Source organism: Acyrthosiphon pisum, chromosome A2, assembly GCF_005508785.2.
Source record: "Acyrthosiphon pisum isolate AL4f chromosome A2, pea_aphid_22Mar2018_4r6ur, whole genome shotgun sequence".
NCBI lineage: Eukaryota > Metazoa > Arthropoda > Insecta > Hemiptera > Aphididae > Acyrthosiphon > Acyrthosiphon pisum.
Window position 1 is genome coordinate 42003579 of NC_042495.1, and position 15910 is coordinate 42019488.

The window sequence follows — 15910 nt, forward strand, 5'->3', positions numbered from 1 at the left end:
TTATACAGTGACCCACTTGTAACCTACTGTACAGCAGAGCTGTAATCCACTTACCCACCTTTTTTAATTTATTCCTCCGTAAAAAATGTTTACATTTAATGTAAAATACAATACATACAAAAAAATAAATATTTACAATGTATAGGTAATAATTTGTTGTTGGTGTAGTTAGCTAAGCATAAAAAAAGGCCAATCAAATATACAGACCCTAACACCAGAAAGTAGGGCAATTGCCCACCTTGCTTTAAAGTTAATATAATTTGGTCTTGTTATTTAATATATTATGTTCTATACTGCACGCAGAGTCGTGGTGTCTCTGTTGTTTATTCGGCAGTCAAAAGATTGTTTTTTAATGATCACTATTATAGAAGAACCGCTATTAATTATTATCATATAAATTAAAATATTTTTTTTAACTTCTCTAATCATAAAAATAAAATCTATTAGGTATTAGTTTAAATTGTTCAGTAATTTTTAAAGTTTAAGCAGAATGTGGCCATGTGGGTAAATAATATATATATACTATAGTACTTTATGTACATACACATACAGCAAATATAGCTGGGCCACTAAATATCACTATGTCATTATTTATGAATAAAGTTTTATTATACCTGCCAACTTGAACATTAAATCAATTCCAAATATGAAATAGTTATATATGCTTATAGTTATAATATAATATATACATAAAATATATTAAATAATTTAAAAAATATATTTAAATTGGTACATAATAATATAATATATATGATTATGTAATATTACCCAACTAAATAAAAAATACTAAATATCTTTTCTGGAGTAAAGGCAGTTAACCTATATTTACATATCTTACTGAATTCACTTTTAACGTCAATAAAAACTTTTCGTTGGTTTTTATCGGATTTGTATTAGCCCCTTCTATGCTGCTTGTGTCTATGTAGATTGCAGGTTTATACTATATTCTGATTTTCTAATCGTTTTCGCCAATTATTTACCGTTTTTTCTTGTTTTCAATTATTATTGATGTTTTTTTTCACTAGTTTGATTATTGCGTGAGAATTTCGTCGGTTTATTTTTCTACTACAACGTTCCGTCTGTTAATCGCTCGTTTATGTAAAGGAATATTATTCATTTGACTGTATAATATATTATATATATATACATACATATATGCAATATGCATAATATATACCTTGATAGTCATAATCTTTTTTCTTGTGTCATCGTTATCGTTTGAATTTTTTGCACGAATCGTGTGTGGCGTATAAGCAACTCCATAAAATTACCTTAATAACATTATAGGTAGGCATTATAATATTTTTGTTTATTAAAATACGATGTGTATTGTGTATATCTAGCTAAGTAAAAAAAATAATAACTGCACGACGTTGTGTGTATATCGAAGCAGGGGCTGCCTATTTAAACTGTGTAAAATACAGGTAAATTTGTTATACGACATAACTAATTTTCTAATGCATCAATTAACTCATAGTAAACTACAAAACAATCAGAAATATCGTGTAGAACGTGCTTTTGTAAAAATCATCAGAATCGTACGTTTAGAAATGAAGTTATAAATGAAAAAGTGCGAAATTGTTAATGGAAATATATATTAAATTTAGAATCACGGTAGCCGTCGTCGTCGTCGTCGCATCAGCGTTGCCAATGTCACCAACAATATAACCGTTCTTATAGATTATTGTGTAAATACTCAATATTTAATAACGATAAAAATTAGTGATGTCACAAGAAAAACTCTTCGTAAACCACGTGTAAAAATGGCTAATTAAAAAAAAAATATAAGATCTTTAAGCACTATAAAGATGTGATATCATGAATAAATTCTAAGTATATTGAATTTAGATAAACTTATTTTGTTTCAATAATTTATTTACTTGGCGAGGAATTATTTAGAATAGTATATAAATATTAATAGTAATATATATAAGTTTACTTAAATTCAATATACTTAGCATTTATTCATGATATCACATCTTTATAATGCTTAAAGATCTTACATTTTTATTTACTTAGCCATTTTTACACGTAGTTTACGAAGGATTTTTCTTGTGATTGTATAAGTATCATAATTATTATGTGTATACTTACCTAATTCGTTAAAGTCCCTCAACAGCATGTGCCTTTGTTTGTCATAATACCTAAATATTTTTAAATATTCATAAAATAAATTATACCTATTTTATCAAATAAAAAATAATGTAATATTATCATAATATTGTTGTTTTGAACCTTCAGTAAGTTATCAAGCAACTCCAATGAATCAAAATGTTACATTTGCACACGAATTTATGAATTTATTAATAATGCTTCATAGATGTTATACTTACCTCGTTATACGGTGTGTATAAAATATAATAATAAATAATATATTTAAAGTTCAATATTATAATTATATGATTTATTTCAATCGATGTAACTACTATATGTAGTATGATTACTTCTTATATATATATATAGTGACACCGCCTACACCGCATGTGTGTATTTTAGGTAGTTACTGTATAATATAATATAGTAATCATTAGTCGATAAATCTTTCATGTGCTTCAAAACATCTTTTACAATAATTAGAATAACAACAATAATAATAATACATATAAGCCTACCTTTAATATTCACGCGCGTAAATATATATATATATATTTATTATACTATCCTGTATTTGGATTACTGATATTCTATTTTTTTTTATCAGTACACCAATATAATATTATGTAAACAATAAAAATGTGTCTGTGTTCATCAGTTAATGATATCATATACCTTGTATGTTGTATTAGGTATATAGATGCATCATGTATATAGGTGCAGTAATATATATATTACACTAAACTCGTGATTATTTTACAATCGTTTTATTTATTACCTACACTAATAAAAGGGTGACTTACGTTTGTGCTGTTACTTTAATTTTAAAGATTAGTTATTTCTAGAAATTCGTGCTGAAAAAATGTGAGATCTTTCTTTTTTTACTTCTTTTAAAAAATGTTGTATTTTATAGACCATGTTGGGTGTCTTTTAACCAGATCCGAGACACTTGAATAAGTTAGACACATTATAACTATAGTGTCTATATTGTTTTTTCTAATAACTCTTTACCAAATTAACTAAAGGTACCTACTTTTTTATACGTAAATACATTATCATCACCATCATTTACGTACGTTCATAAATAAACAATAACTTTTCAATGTATTAATCATAACAATCGTATTAATAAGAAGCTTACGAAACTTTTGATTTCCATATACATCTATCTAAATACAATATTTTTTGCTTTACACATTTTGTTTATTTTACTCGGTTGTTTTTTTAATATATTTGTTATAGCGGTGTTGGGGGCAATTTCCTCCGGTACTCCTTCCGGACCCATAGTCCTTGGCGTATATATATTTATATTGTTTATTGTTAGGACCTATACCTACTCAGTGAAGCGTTAATTTCAAAACGATTTCCAGTTGTTTTAACCTGACATTTTGATCTACATAATATTTTCTCCTTTTATTGATTTTGTAGGTAATATATTGAACTATAATAAGGTTCGGATTTGAAAGCAAAATCCTTTTTTTTAATAATAATAATAATAGAGAAATAATTTTTATATAAACATGCGTGTCATTTAACATGTAAGATGAACGTACTTAATTTTTTCGCTTTTTTATGCCTTTTTTACTCATAAATGCCTTTTTGACTTTTTCACTTATAAATGCTATTATTGTGTTTAATTTTCAATTGATTTAATAGATCTATTCACGACTTATGTATTAGCGGTACAAATCGATAAGATTTTCTGAAGATTGCATTGTCGTCTGCAGTTAATTATTTTTAATGGGTTTTATTATCGGCGAAATTTATCGATATCGCTAAATACTTTATCGAGTATTTGGTGTGGCTAATTAATTTAACGTTTATAAAAGAATCCATACTACCTATCTATATATTAAAATATGTTCATAATGCGTGTATAGTATGTACTATAGATTCAAAATTGTTCGTTAGTCCGGGGCCGATAATACTTCCGTGGACGTAGAAAGATCATTTTCTATGTACAAAAATAGTTTAAGCCCAAACCGTCAACGTTTTACTAAAGTTTATCTAAGTACATGGTAGTGATTTTTTTTTTTTTAATAAACACTAGTTAAATATACAATACACAAACTATTTAATGTTTTAGTACATTTTATTTGTAATTGCTTTTTAATATAAATTAAATGCTTTTTGTTTGCCTTTTTACATTTTAATTGCTTTTTTTGTTGATTATATTGCCTTAAAATCCGAACCCTATTCATTAATTACTATTTTATACTATTCATACCATTGTATATCTTAGTATCTATACCTACTTAAGTAATATTATGATCGCTGTCTCGAAAACAAACGCAAGAAAAACTAATGAATGTCAATTGAAAAACAAATATTACAACACTACAGATTAAATACACGGTTTTTTTTTTTTACCAAACATCGATACTTCTGTATAAGTTTAACGTTTCCATACAGTGATCCTAATATTTTTTATGCGTTTGTTATATTGTAGTATTTCAAAATCAGTGTTTCTGTGGTTAGAGCGTGATCAATTGAGTGTATATCGAATGCGGATAATAAGTATATAATAATAGGACCATATTAATATATATATGATATTATATATGTATTAAAAAAATATTCACATTAATTCTGTATTTAAATACAAACGATCGTTGGGGTAATGTATTTATACTTATACATGGTATTTAAATATAATTATAACATAACTAACTAACTATTAATATAACATATTATATAAATATATAACTACATAGGTATTATAAGAATATTTATATTTACAAAACACTATTATAACTTATATATGGATGGAATGCCGTTAGGTTTAAATAAGTAAGTATAGTAGCAGGTATATAATGAGTAGAAAAAAAGTTAATTATTAATTATTTGATATTATTTCACAAAGCACATATTATATTATTTATATGTTTGAACGGTTTTATAACACTGTTGTATTCACACACACATGCATGCATGTAGACTATCCGCTCGTGTGAACATTTCACGGTTATATCCTTACGGATTGTATACAATATATTATATTTGTACAGACAGATTTTCAGTGTATACATACATAATATAAATATAAAATAGTGTGTGTTTAATTGTGCACTCGAAGAGCAAAACCGTCAAACTTTTGTGTAAAGTATAGCTATATATTTAAATTAACTTAAATTTGCCATAGTCGCTCCTTTTAATCGAACTCCATTTCTCTGGCAAAATGTATAAACGACAGTACGGTGTCCACCAGGTAAATTGCACCGGAAATAACGCACAGCACGCCCACCGTGATGCCTATGGCACGTTCGGAAGTTACGCTGATGTATTTGTTTTCGTTCTGATAACCAATCCAATAGTGGAGCGCTATACCGCCGACGGCGATAAACATGAACATGCCGACGAAATTCATTATTATATCCTAGTAAAAGAGTAAAAAAAAGTATATATGTAGCACAAAACGAATGGAAACAGCGAGTGAAATCCCTTTGATCGAAAAAAAACTAAAAAAAATAAACTTAGTTCTTTCTAGAATTCAATATTATTATATTATTATATTGTATATTCTGTCTATATAGCTCCTCTTTTTTATATTTATCAGGTTTTTTCTAATGATATTTTATTTTAAATATATATACAATATGAAGGACGAAGGTAAAAATGCCTAAGTAAAGATATGTAATAGCATTTCATAAAAAATTGTGATGACTTAAAATTTAAATAACAAATTTGTTTATAGAATGCGATTTGAAATCTCAAGTCTGTATTTTTGTGGAAAAGGGGAGGGGATCGATAAATTAGTCATCATGGATAACCTTTAAAGTACAAACAATTTGTCATTTTTTCTACAATTAATGTGTAATATATATATTAATATGTACACTCACCACTAGGGTTTTCTTCTGGTGGTTGGATCCGAACCCGTACGATATTAGAATCACGACGGTGTAGATGAAGAAACCGACGAACACGCCGGAAGCGACTATTTCCGCATCCGGGTTTTTCTCTTCGTTCAGGTTCCACGTTCCGCCGACTCCCAAAAATCCACCGCGATACCCGGTCCGGTACAGCACCAAAATGATTATGTTCAACACCTATATATATATTTAATTAACATGGGCCGCGATAGTACCTAAATATAGTATAACTTGCAGTCTGCGTGTAATTCGTATGGCAGTGGCGTCCCTATAAATCATAATATTGCCCATACTGAAATGCCATGTTCAATTGAAACATAATATGTCGTCATAATGAGCCTCCGGCCCCTTAAAAAATGTATTCGACGAAGGGGGTGATCGAGAGGTGCATCCGCCTCTCTATTTTTATTGGTTGGGGGGGGGAGGGGGTTGTGATGGTGAATGGGTAATATAATTAAGTATTTATTACTTACTTCTACGACAGGTATAGTTAAAAATATGATACTAAATGTCTTAATCGAGGTTTTGAAAGGTGAAAGGGTGGAATATTATTTGAAGAATTTCAATTTTGCAACGCCACTGCATATTTTATGTACGAACGATAAAGACATATAATGTTACCGTCTGCGGTAATAACTGGTATACTTACCAATTTCACGACTTTGATGACCACCGTGCCCACGCTTGCTATGTTGACCATCGCGAATTCGCTCCAGTGATTATATGTCTATATATAAAATAACAATGTAATCGTTGTGTGACAAATCGCGCACGCATACACAAAGTATCTAGGTATATTGCCACTGACGGCAGTTCGCTGCCACTGCAGTCGATTGCGCGATGCGTTGAACGCGGTGGATGAGAGCTTTACGCCTCTCCACGTTCGCGCGTTATCTTTATGACGGTGTGTTTGACGACCTACCCATACCTATCGTCGGTGGTTTCGTGTGAACGCACTATACTACGTGCACGTCACATATATAGGATGGGCTGGGCACATATTCAGTAATATTATACGTATATGTATTGTGGGCACTCAAAATTCTCTCTGATACAGGTTTGTCGGTATTAGCACTTGATATTATGTGTATGTGTGTGTAAAAATGATTAAATAGCAGATTAGATATTTGTGTGCCCAAGAAAAAGCATGAAAATATTTACGTACCCGGTACCTACCTAATAAATATACGTATTGTATAATATATAGGTACCCGTACCTAGGCATATATTCGTATATAATATCATATACCGCGTGTATAGGTTTTTATGCCTGTGTAACGTGTTAACACTGAACACTCGCAGTAAGCAATAATATAACAATGTTTGCGTTTTAAATCGCATTTAGTTTATAAAAATGAGTGCGTAATGCATACCTATAATAATGATGCATATATTACATGAAATACTTATACCGAGTTACTGGAATTTAGTCTGTGCCGCACCCAAAAAAGTTTTGCATCAATATTAGATTTTGTCTGGCTTTTTGGTGATAGTCGTCTATATTATATATGATAGGTATATATTATTATAATAATAATATTAAATATTAGCACAGAGTGACACTGAACGTTATTTTTTAATGGATGGGTGATCAATGATAAAAAAAAATCACACAATATCGGATTCTTTGATGTGAAAATGTCCAATCAGAAAGAAACTTTTATAGTTTTAAGCAATACCATATTGTCTATATTATGGTTTACACTTTATGATGTTAATCACTTAATATGTTAGTAATCATTTCAAAATTATCAATGGCCCTGCCATAAGGTTCAAAATGAGTATGGAGAACACTGTATGCGTGTTCGATGCATAATATACAAATATAATATTATACCTACGTCCTACATGCTTTTCTATATAAGCCATAAGGATTTTTTCAAAGCAATGGGGAATTGCGACCTTCCTCGCAGTCCCCTGATATACAGCCCTAATTATACATTACATTAATATTGCATGTACCTATGTCCTATATACGTATTGTATGCCTAAATATATGACCCGCCGAATGACGATGATATAATATGATATTCAGGTCTCGGGTGGCATAAAATAGTTTGTGACGTTTATAACGCGTGCGGATGACCTCAGTGCGTGCAATACAAATGTATTTGGTTACATACGCGTGCACATCAAACTTCATACTTCTAGCATCATACTTCGGTCTTCGGTTGTACTCATACGGATTTCTCAGACTCTCAGATGTATTCTGATGTATGGTATATGTATATACGATCTTGCATCACTCCTTGTATATAGTAATTTTATATAGTTATTGTGTATAATAGTTTGTATACGGTATACCTACCTATACGTAAAAACAAATTTGGACATTTTGTGTGGACATAAAAACTATGTCTATATAGGATAATAACTATAGAAAGTTATAGTATTTGATGTTTTTCCTTTTAATGTTTCCTTATTATTATATTAAGATCATTTTTTTTACACATTTTTTTTTCTGTTAACAGAGCGTAATTTTGGTTTTTTCTACATTTTGTGTTGTAGTCGTTGCATCTCGTGGAAAATAAGTCACTACAAACAGCATATCACTATTTAGTTATTTAAGATTATATCAGGTAGAACCTGATTGCATACATTATTTACCTTTTTGGGAACATGATTGCGGATTTTAGTCGATTGTCGAATAACGAAGGAATTTATAAATAAAATATAATTGTGTACTAAATTGGCTCCCAACGTTGTCAAATAAATAATTACCTAATTATAGGTAGGTACCTATACAATATTCAAAACAACACAGTGTTTTAAAAATGTAAACATTTTTACTCAATAATCAGTCTCATATAATAATAATTAAACAGCGTAAATTTATAAAAAAAATTAAAAAAATGTTAAATATTGTGTAGGTATAAGACGTAAAAATAAACATTTTCATTGGATTAGTGAAGTGAATAGAAAATAAATAGGTACCTACTTCAAAATATTTTTACCTTTGTTCCAATTTATATTTCCATTAATAATAACTCCTCTATACCTAGGTAACTTATAGGTGTTGGTGGTTGAGTACTATATGAAATTGGTTATTGTACATTTGTTGGCAGCTTAGGTACTGGACTGTCGAGTGTTCTACGGATTTATTTTATTTTACTAGCTATATTAAATTGTAAAATAATAAATATTTGGCAACATTGCACTAAGATTAAAATAATAACCTGATGAACGGAATAACGCGTTGTAAAAGTGCTATGTTAAGCTCCATATATAGGTACACAATCTTATATTCTAAACATAATACATGCAACTACATGGCTTACGACAAATAAATTGAAACATTATATTCATACGGTTATACATTGTTGTAGTTTGGAGAATTATATACATTATATACCTACATTATCTTTATCAAAACTCAAAATATTATTACATATTTACATTATCGATGCATAATGCATTTATAGATTTTTTTTTGTTGGAGGGGCAAAGTTAATAGGTGGGTACTTTGGACCACTTAAAGAGGAGTTTATGTATTTTTGTCAGTGCGTAATTATACGTACCACACATAATGTATATATTAGGTATATATTATAATATACCCCTATATCGAATTATACGCTTCTGTATACAGATGTAGGATACACGGCCTGTCGTCAATTATAATTTATAACAAACGGCTTTTACGATTTTAGGAATTGGGACTGGACATAACCGACCAACAACTAAAGGAGCTGCGTGACAATGTAGACAATGTGGACTTTGCGGCGGCCGCCGAAGAAGAGAAGCTCACCCGACACGACATCATGGCTCATGTGCACACGTATGCCGCGTGTTGTCCGACTGCCGGCCCTATTATTCACCTGGGCGCCACTTCCTGCGACATCGGAGACAACGCCGTAAGTCCAAACACGGGTGACCGCACTATCTATTGCTCAAGTTGGCGTCGAGTCGTACATAGGTCATATTATATTATTGTGTATACCCTGCTTAGTCTATGTGGTTGAATTCGATTATTCGAAAATATAGCTATATAATATATAGTATAGTACGATCGCAAGTAACACATTGTGCGGCTGAACCATTTAGTATACAATTCTGTGCCGAAATTATAGTAAATAAGTGCAATGGAATTCGTGATTTATACGCGGCCTAATGATAATATTATATTATAATTTATAATATGGATTTATGAAGTCCCGTGGTACTGTGTACTGTGTAGGTATATCGTCCTGAAGTCTGTTCGTATATATTAATGTACCCGCATTACATCAACACACATTTTTTTGGTGTTCATATTTGAATTATTGTAAGGCAATACAAAAATTGGTCTTATAAATTTTAGGTTGTGCCTATAACCTATAAACTGTATAGCTTATTTACAAAAATATTTAGGCCTGAACGAAATTTGAGTCCTAGAGTTACTTTTATATATTACTACATAGTTTTAGATTTTGAGCGGAGCGATGAATGTATTAATGTCTTATTCCAAAGCAGAATTTATTTTTAGTACTTTGGTACATATAAGTTGAATTTAAACATCAGTTTTATTTTATGTATACCTATAGCTTATAGACTATAACAATTTAATTTAATAATTCTGTGGGTAAACAAAAAATACTTGTCAGAAAATCTGAATAATTCCAATGTATGTATGCCTTATGCGAATGATTCCCAGCGGCCAGCATGACCCAGTTACTACCTCAACACAAGCTAGAAGTTTAGGGCTTATGCTATACCTATTTGTAACTTCAGACTTTGGGTAATATGGTGTCTCAGGCAAATGCACCTACTGAGATTTGCAAAATCCTGATTCTGATGTTCATATTATTTACTATAATTATACGAATATTGAGTAAAATTTCAATTAATTTTGTACCCAATGAACTAATTTTCTGTGTGCCTCATCCAGCAGTTACATACAACGGTGTTATTGAAAATTTTAAATTGTAGAACCTGGAAATATTTTTTTTCTCATAGGACCTGATAGTTTTAAGGGACGCTTTCGACATACTGTTACCAAAACTGGCCGGTTGCGTGAAAACATTGGGCGAATTTGCGGATGAACACAAGCATTTGGCCACATTGGGTTTTACTCACTTTCAGTAATTATATTACCTATATAAATTATAAATACTTATAATATATAGACAATCTTGTGTGTTTAAAGTTTAATTATAAAGTAAAATATTTCATAATAATTGTACTTTTCTATTTTCAGACCGGCTCAACTCACCACAGTCGGCAAACGTGCGTGTCTCTGGTTACAGGATTTGATTTTGTGCGAAAAAAACATAAGTCGTATTCGTGCTGACCTCAAGTTTCGCGGTATCAAAGGAACCACAGGCACCCAAGCATCATTCTTGCAACTTTTCAATGGTAATTTATCACTCTTCTCCTGCCTTCTATTTATACATGCATACACATTACACTAATACTTAATGCTGGGAAATGGGAATTATACATTTATAAGTAATAAATATAAATGATAATAATATACTAAAATTTTTATTATTTTGTACACATACATTTTTATAAACAAATGATACAGTTATTGTAAACAATTTAAACCCAAAAATTTTCCCTGATTAATCTTGCACTATATAATATAACTACTTATCAATTGGTATTGTATATATATAATACCCATAATGTTTCAATGTTATACAGGTGACTACGAAAAAGTTAGAGAATTGGATAACAGGGTAACAAGGCTCGCCGGATTCCCAGCTTCATACTCTGTCACTGGTCAGACATATCCTCGAATTGTTGATGCAGAAGTTGTTTCATCCTTGAGCATTCTTGGAGCTGCTGTCCATAAGGTATATTAAAGTAATATTATAAGGTTATCCTTAAGTATTATACAAGTTATAGGTATTTTATTCTGATAAAAATATATAATAATATAAATGTATTATGTATTGTACAGATGTGTACAGACTTGAGGCTATTGGCCGGTATGAATGAAATCGGAGAACCTTTTGAACCCACTCAAATAGGCTCCAGTGCAATGGCCTATAAACAAAATCCAATGAGAAGTGAAAGAGTTTGCTCTATTGCTCGGTATCTTATGAATCTAGTTAACAATCCTTTGTCTACTGCCTCTGTACAGTGGTTAGAGCGAACATTGGACGACAGCGCAAATAGGTCTGTGTTAAATGGTGATTGTACAGCAATTATTTTTGAAAAAAAACTTTTAAACTATGTTTTTGGAATTTTAGGCGATTGTGTTTATCAGAAGCATTTTTGGCTGCAGACAGTATAATGCTGACATTGCAAAATATCCTTGAAGGGTTATCTGTATTTCCGAAAGTGATATCAAGAAATATTGAGAAAGTTTTACCCTTTATGGCAACAGAAAACATCATCATCGCAATGGTCAAACATGGAGGAGATAGACAAGTAAATACAGACACTACACAAACATAAATATTTTTGGTTTTGGTACAAAATGTGACCCAATCATTCACCAGCCATGGCTTAGTATGGAATTCACCGAATTGATAATTTCATTTATTTTACTACATGTTTAAATAATAGTTATACCATATATAGGTATAATTTTAATTTTAAAAATTGAATACTATTGCCGATAGTATTTATCGGTTATTAGTGTTGTAAAATTGATATGACAAAACTATGCCAGGTCACCGATTACATACACGCAAAACACACTAAGTCCAACTTAATAATTTATATTTTAATTCTTAACTATAATAAGTAATTCTTTCATAATGTTAACCATTCAGAAATAATTACTTTGCTTAAAAGAAAATCAATTAAAACAAACAAAAACAAAATTTGATTGCATTTGCCATTTGGTATATATTTAAAGTTTGAAAAAATTGCTAAGGTATCTAAACTCATGTTTTTAGACTTAGGGAACTTTGCATGAATGGGGACGAAACACACTATAAATTATGAATAATAAAGTAAAAAGTATAAAGTAATGTGATATTTGAGATTGGTTTATATTTTAAAGTTTTTTTATTATAAGGGAGTGGGGTTGTGAGTTGACTGATTTTATTTTTCCCTATTTTTTTTTTTTTTGGGGGGGGGGGGTCGCGATGTTAAAATGTTTGAGAAACGCTGCTATCAGCCTATTTACCCATCAATAATATTATATTTGAAAATGAATAGGGTTTGCTGGGGTCTTAAGTAAAATATACTCTCGGACTAGATGTGGATATATTAATCAATTGGTATAATAAATGTCAGATTAAGTTATAAATAGGGCGAGGATTTAAATGCATTAAAAAACAAGACAATTTTAAATGAATATTAAATTAAATTAAGATATGTATATTTGTTATATTTTGTGTTTTATTATAGAACTGGATAATCAGATCCTATTTAATATTTTCAAATAAAAAACTCTGACAGTAAGTTATCGGCCTGTGTTGTTTTGTATAACTGAATTCATAGGAGTGAATATAATACGTAATAAAAGAAATATTAATAAAAATTATATTAAATTTTTCGCACTCACACGTTATGATACAAAATAAATTATTTATATATTTTGATATAAATATATAATGTATATAATATATAATAATAACAAATTATTTTTGAGCAGTGGCCCACCGGGAAATTCCAGTATCCCACCGGCCTAGTCCACCCCTGGAAATATGTAATCTATATTATATATTTATAAGACTAAATAGTTGTACTCTTATAAATTCACGACTGTATTTAAATATACTTTTGAAACAGGTATATTATATTATATAATATTTATATTGACACATGTTTTAATAATATCTATCCAATAGTACTCTAAACTATTAGAGAATACATGTCTATAGCCTGTTCACAAAGAGACAAGGACTGTGCGGCAAGTGAAAACTCATCATTGCTTAACACACAAACATCTATCAGCCTGCCTACTTTACCGCCTGTTGCTCTAAATTGGTGTAAATTTATACATAATCACATTTTATTGTAATGATTGCAATCCATGTGACGGGGTCTGCCATTCATTTTAACTTACTATGTATCATCATTAAGTCGTGGAGAGGTAATTGTTTGCTGAGTCTTACACATTTTTATCATTTGTGTGTGTGGTCCATAGTCTTTTAGTGATCAGACTAAAGTTAATCTCAAGAACTCTAAAAACCTTAGTTTTTTAATAATAGAACAAAAATATTTTCAAAAATGTTGATATTACAATCTAAATAAAATTGTCGTATTTTGTCAAATTGTATTATTATACAAAAACAAATTTTAGGTGTGCCATGAAAAAATAAGAGTTTTATCACTAGAGGCAGCTAGTACAGTTCGTCTAGAAGGTAAAGACAATGATCTTTTGGATAGAATTGTGAAAGATCCATATTTTGCACCAATTTTGGATCAGTTACCTCATCTTTTAGATCCATCTACTTTCGTTGGGTGTGCACCCGATCAGGTAAATATCCAATCAATGAATTTTATGTTTATTTAAACTTTAGTAACATGATTGATTGTTTAAAGGTAAAACATTTTCTAAAAGAAGAAGTACAGCCTGTGGTCAATAAATACATTTCCAAAATCAAAACTACAGCTACAAAATTGGATATCTAAATCACAATACTTTTTAAATACCTACTAAAATTCACCAAAAATTAGACTTTCAAATGCTTACACTCTTAAATTAGTGAATTAACAAATTGTAGCCTTATGTTTTAATAACAAAATTATTAAAGAATTATATTATTTTCATTTTTTCCCCTTTAAAATGTAATCAACTTGAAGATATTATGTTAAAATCCCATGGTACATTTTAAAGTTATAGGAAAATTGTATTAAATATTATTGAACAAAATATCAATATCAAATTTAACCAAATATTTTTAAAATTTTTAAATATAATATGTTTCTGTTATATAATAATATTATTATACCTAGTACCTTAAAAGTTATAATACGTCAAACAACAATTTAAAACATAATTTGTCTTTACTTTTTCCTAGTATTATTTCGGTCAACGTAAATAAAATTACAAATTACGTTTAATAATAATCAGACAATTTGTTTAAAATTGAAGAAATAATATAATTATTAATGAAGGTTATACTAAACTATTAAAGAAACTCAACGCAAATAAATTTAAGTTATCTTCCATTCTATAATTTTCTATCGTACTATAATCTGATAGTTGTTGTGCTGTAACTAATAGAGATTACTCACTACTGCTATGTAGGTACTACTGAAAGAAAATTCCTATAAAACCTTATTTAATAGTTATGATTAAATGAAAGGATTAAAGCTTTTATTAGGAATTAAATAATTAAAATATACAATGAATATACTATTTTTAAGTAGGTACTACTTAACCACTTGTTAATTAATCAAAAATATTGAAGTTGATAATTGTAAATTGGTAATTTAATTAATGAAATTTAAAAAAAAAAGAATAATGTATAATTCTTCAGTAGTACATTTAGGCATAATTTATTATTCGCCCTCATCCCTGGGGTAACATTGAACCGCTCCTCATCCTTCCTAAACAACATATCTATAATTGACCCTTATTCAACGCATATAATAGGTATTACATAGTTAGTATAAAGAAAATTTAAGATATTGAATAATTAATACTTGTTTAATACTGTTGAATTTTAATACCTACTTACATGATTTATAGCAAGTAATATACGTGTATCTACAAAGATCTCTTAAACACTAAGATATAATTACTCATAGTTCTCACAGGCAACAGCCATGAAAAAAATATTTAAATTGAGGAAGCATCTATAGCAATCACGGACTACTAGTGTAGTAGTCCGTGATAGCAATTAAACATTCTATGCGCAGTGCCGCAACAATTGGGAGTGCAAAATGCACTCAGGCTTCCACATCTAGGGGGACATTTTAAGTTCAAATTTGTATGATTATTATGTTGTATTATTTTGTTGTAATTCAAAAACATAATCATTCATGGTGACTTATAAAATTCAAAATAATTTGATTTATTTTAAAATTAAGCTATTATTTCTATAGTCCTTATT

The 15910-nt window shown here is 29.5% G+C and overlaps 2 protein-coding genes across 3 annotated transcripts in view; one reads left to right on the plus strand and one right to left on the minus strand.

Annotated features, from left to right (window-relative positions):
* The window catches only part of LOC100160523 (adenylosuccinate lyase), a 31732-nt gene extending 16948 nt beyond the window's left edge, over positions 1-14784 (plus strand). For both annotated transcript variants that reach the window (XM_029490768.1, XM_008189631.2), the window contains 8 exons: positions 9617-9820; positions 10902-11026; positions 11143-11300; positions 11592-11743; positions 11851-12068; positions 12143-12323; positions 14152-14328; positions 14394-14784. In XM_029490768.1, coding sequence (XP_029346628.1) covers positions 9617-9820; positions 10902-11026; positions 11143-11300; positions 11592-11743; positions 11851-12068; positions 12143-12323; positions 14152-14328; positions 14394-14483 — 1305 coding nt within the window. In that variant the 3' untranslated portion in view covers positions 14484-14784. The remainder of the gene's footprint in view (positions 1-9616; positions 9821-10901; positions 11027-11142; positions 11301-11591; positions 11744-11850; positions 12069-12142; positions 12324-14151; positions 14329-14393) is intronic.
* On the minus strand, positions 4639-6929 carry LOC100169413 (ryanodine receptor-like). Its single transcript, NM_001162843.1, is given in 3 exon segments — positions 4639-5470; positions 5937-6143; positions 6616-6929. Coding segments are annotated over 3 exon segments (483 nt in total). The 5' UTR covers positions 6667-6929; the 3' UTR covers positions 4639-5245.
* Positions 14785-15910: the final 1126 nt, after the last annotated feature.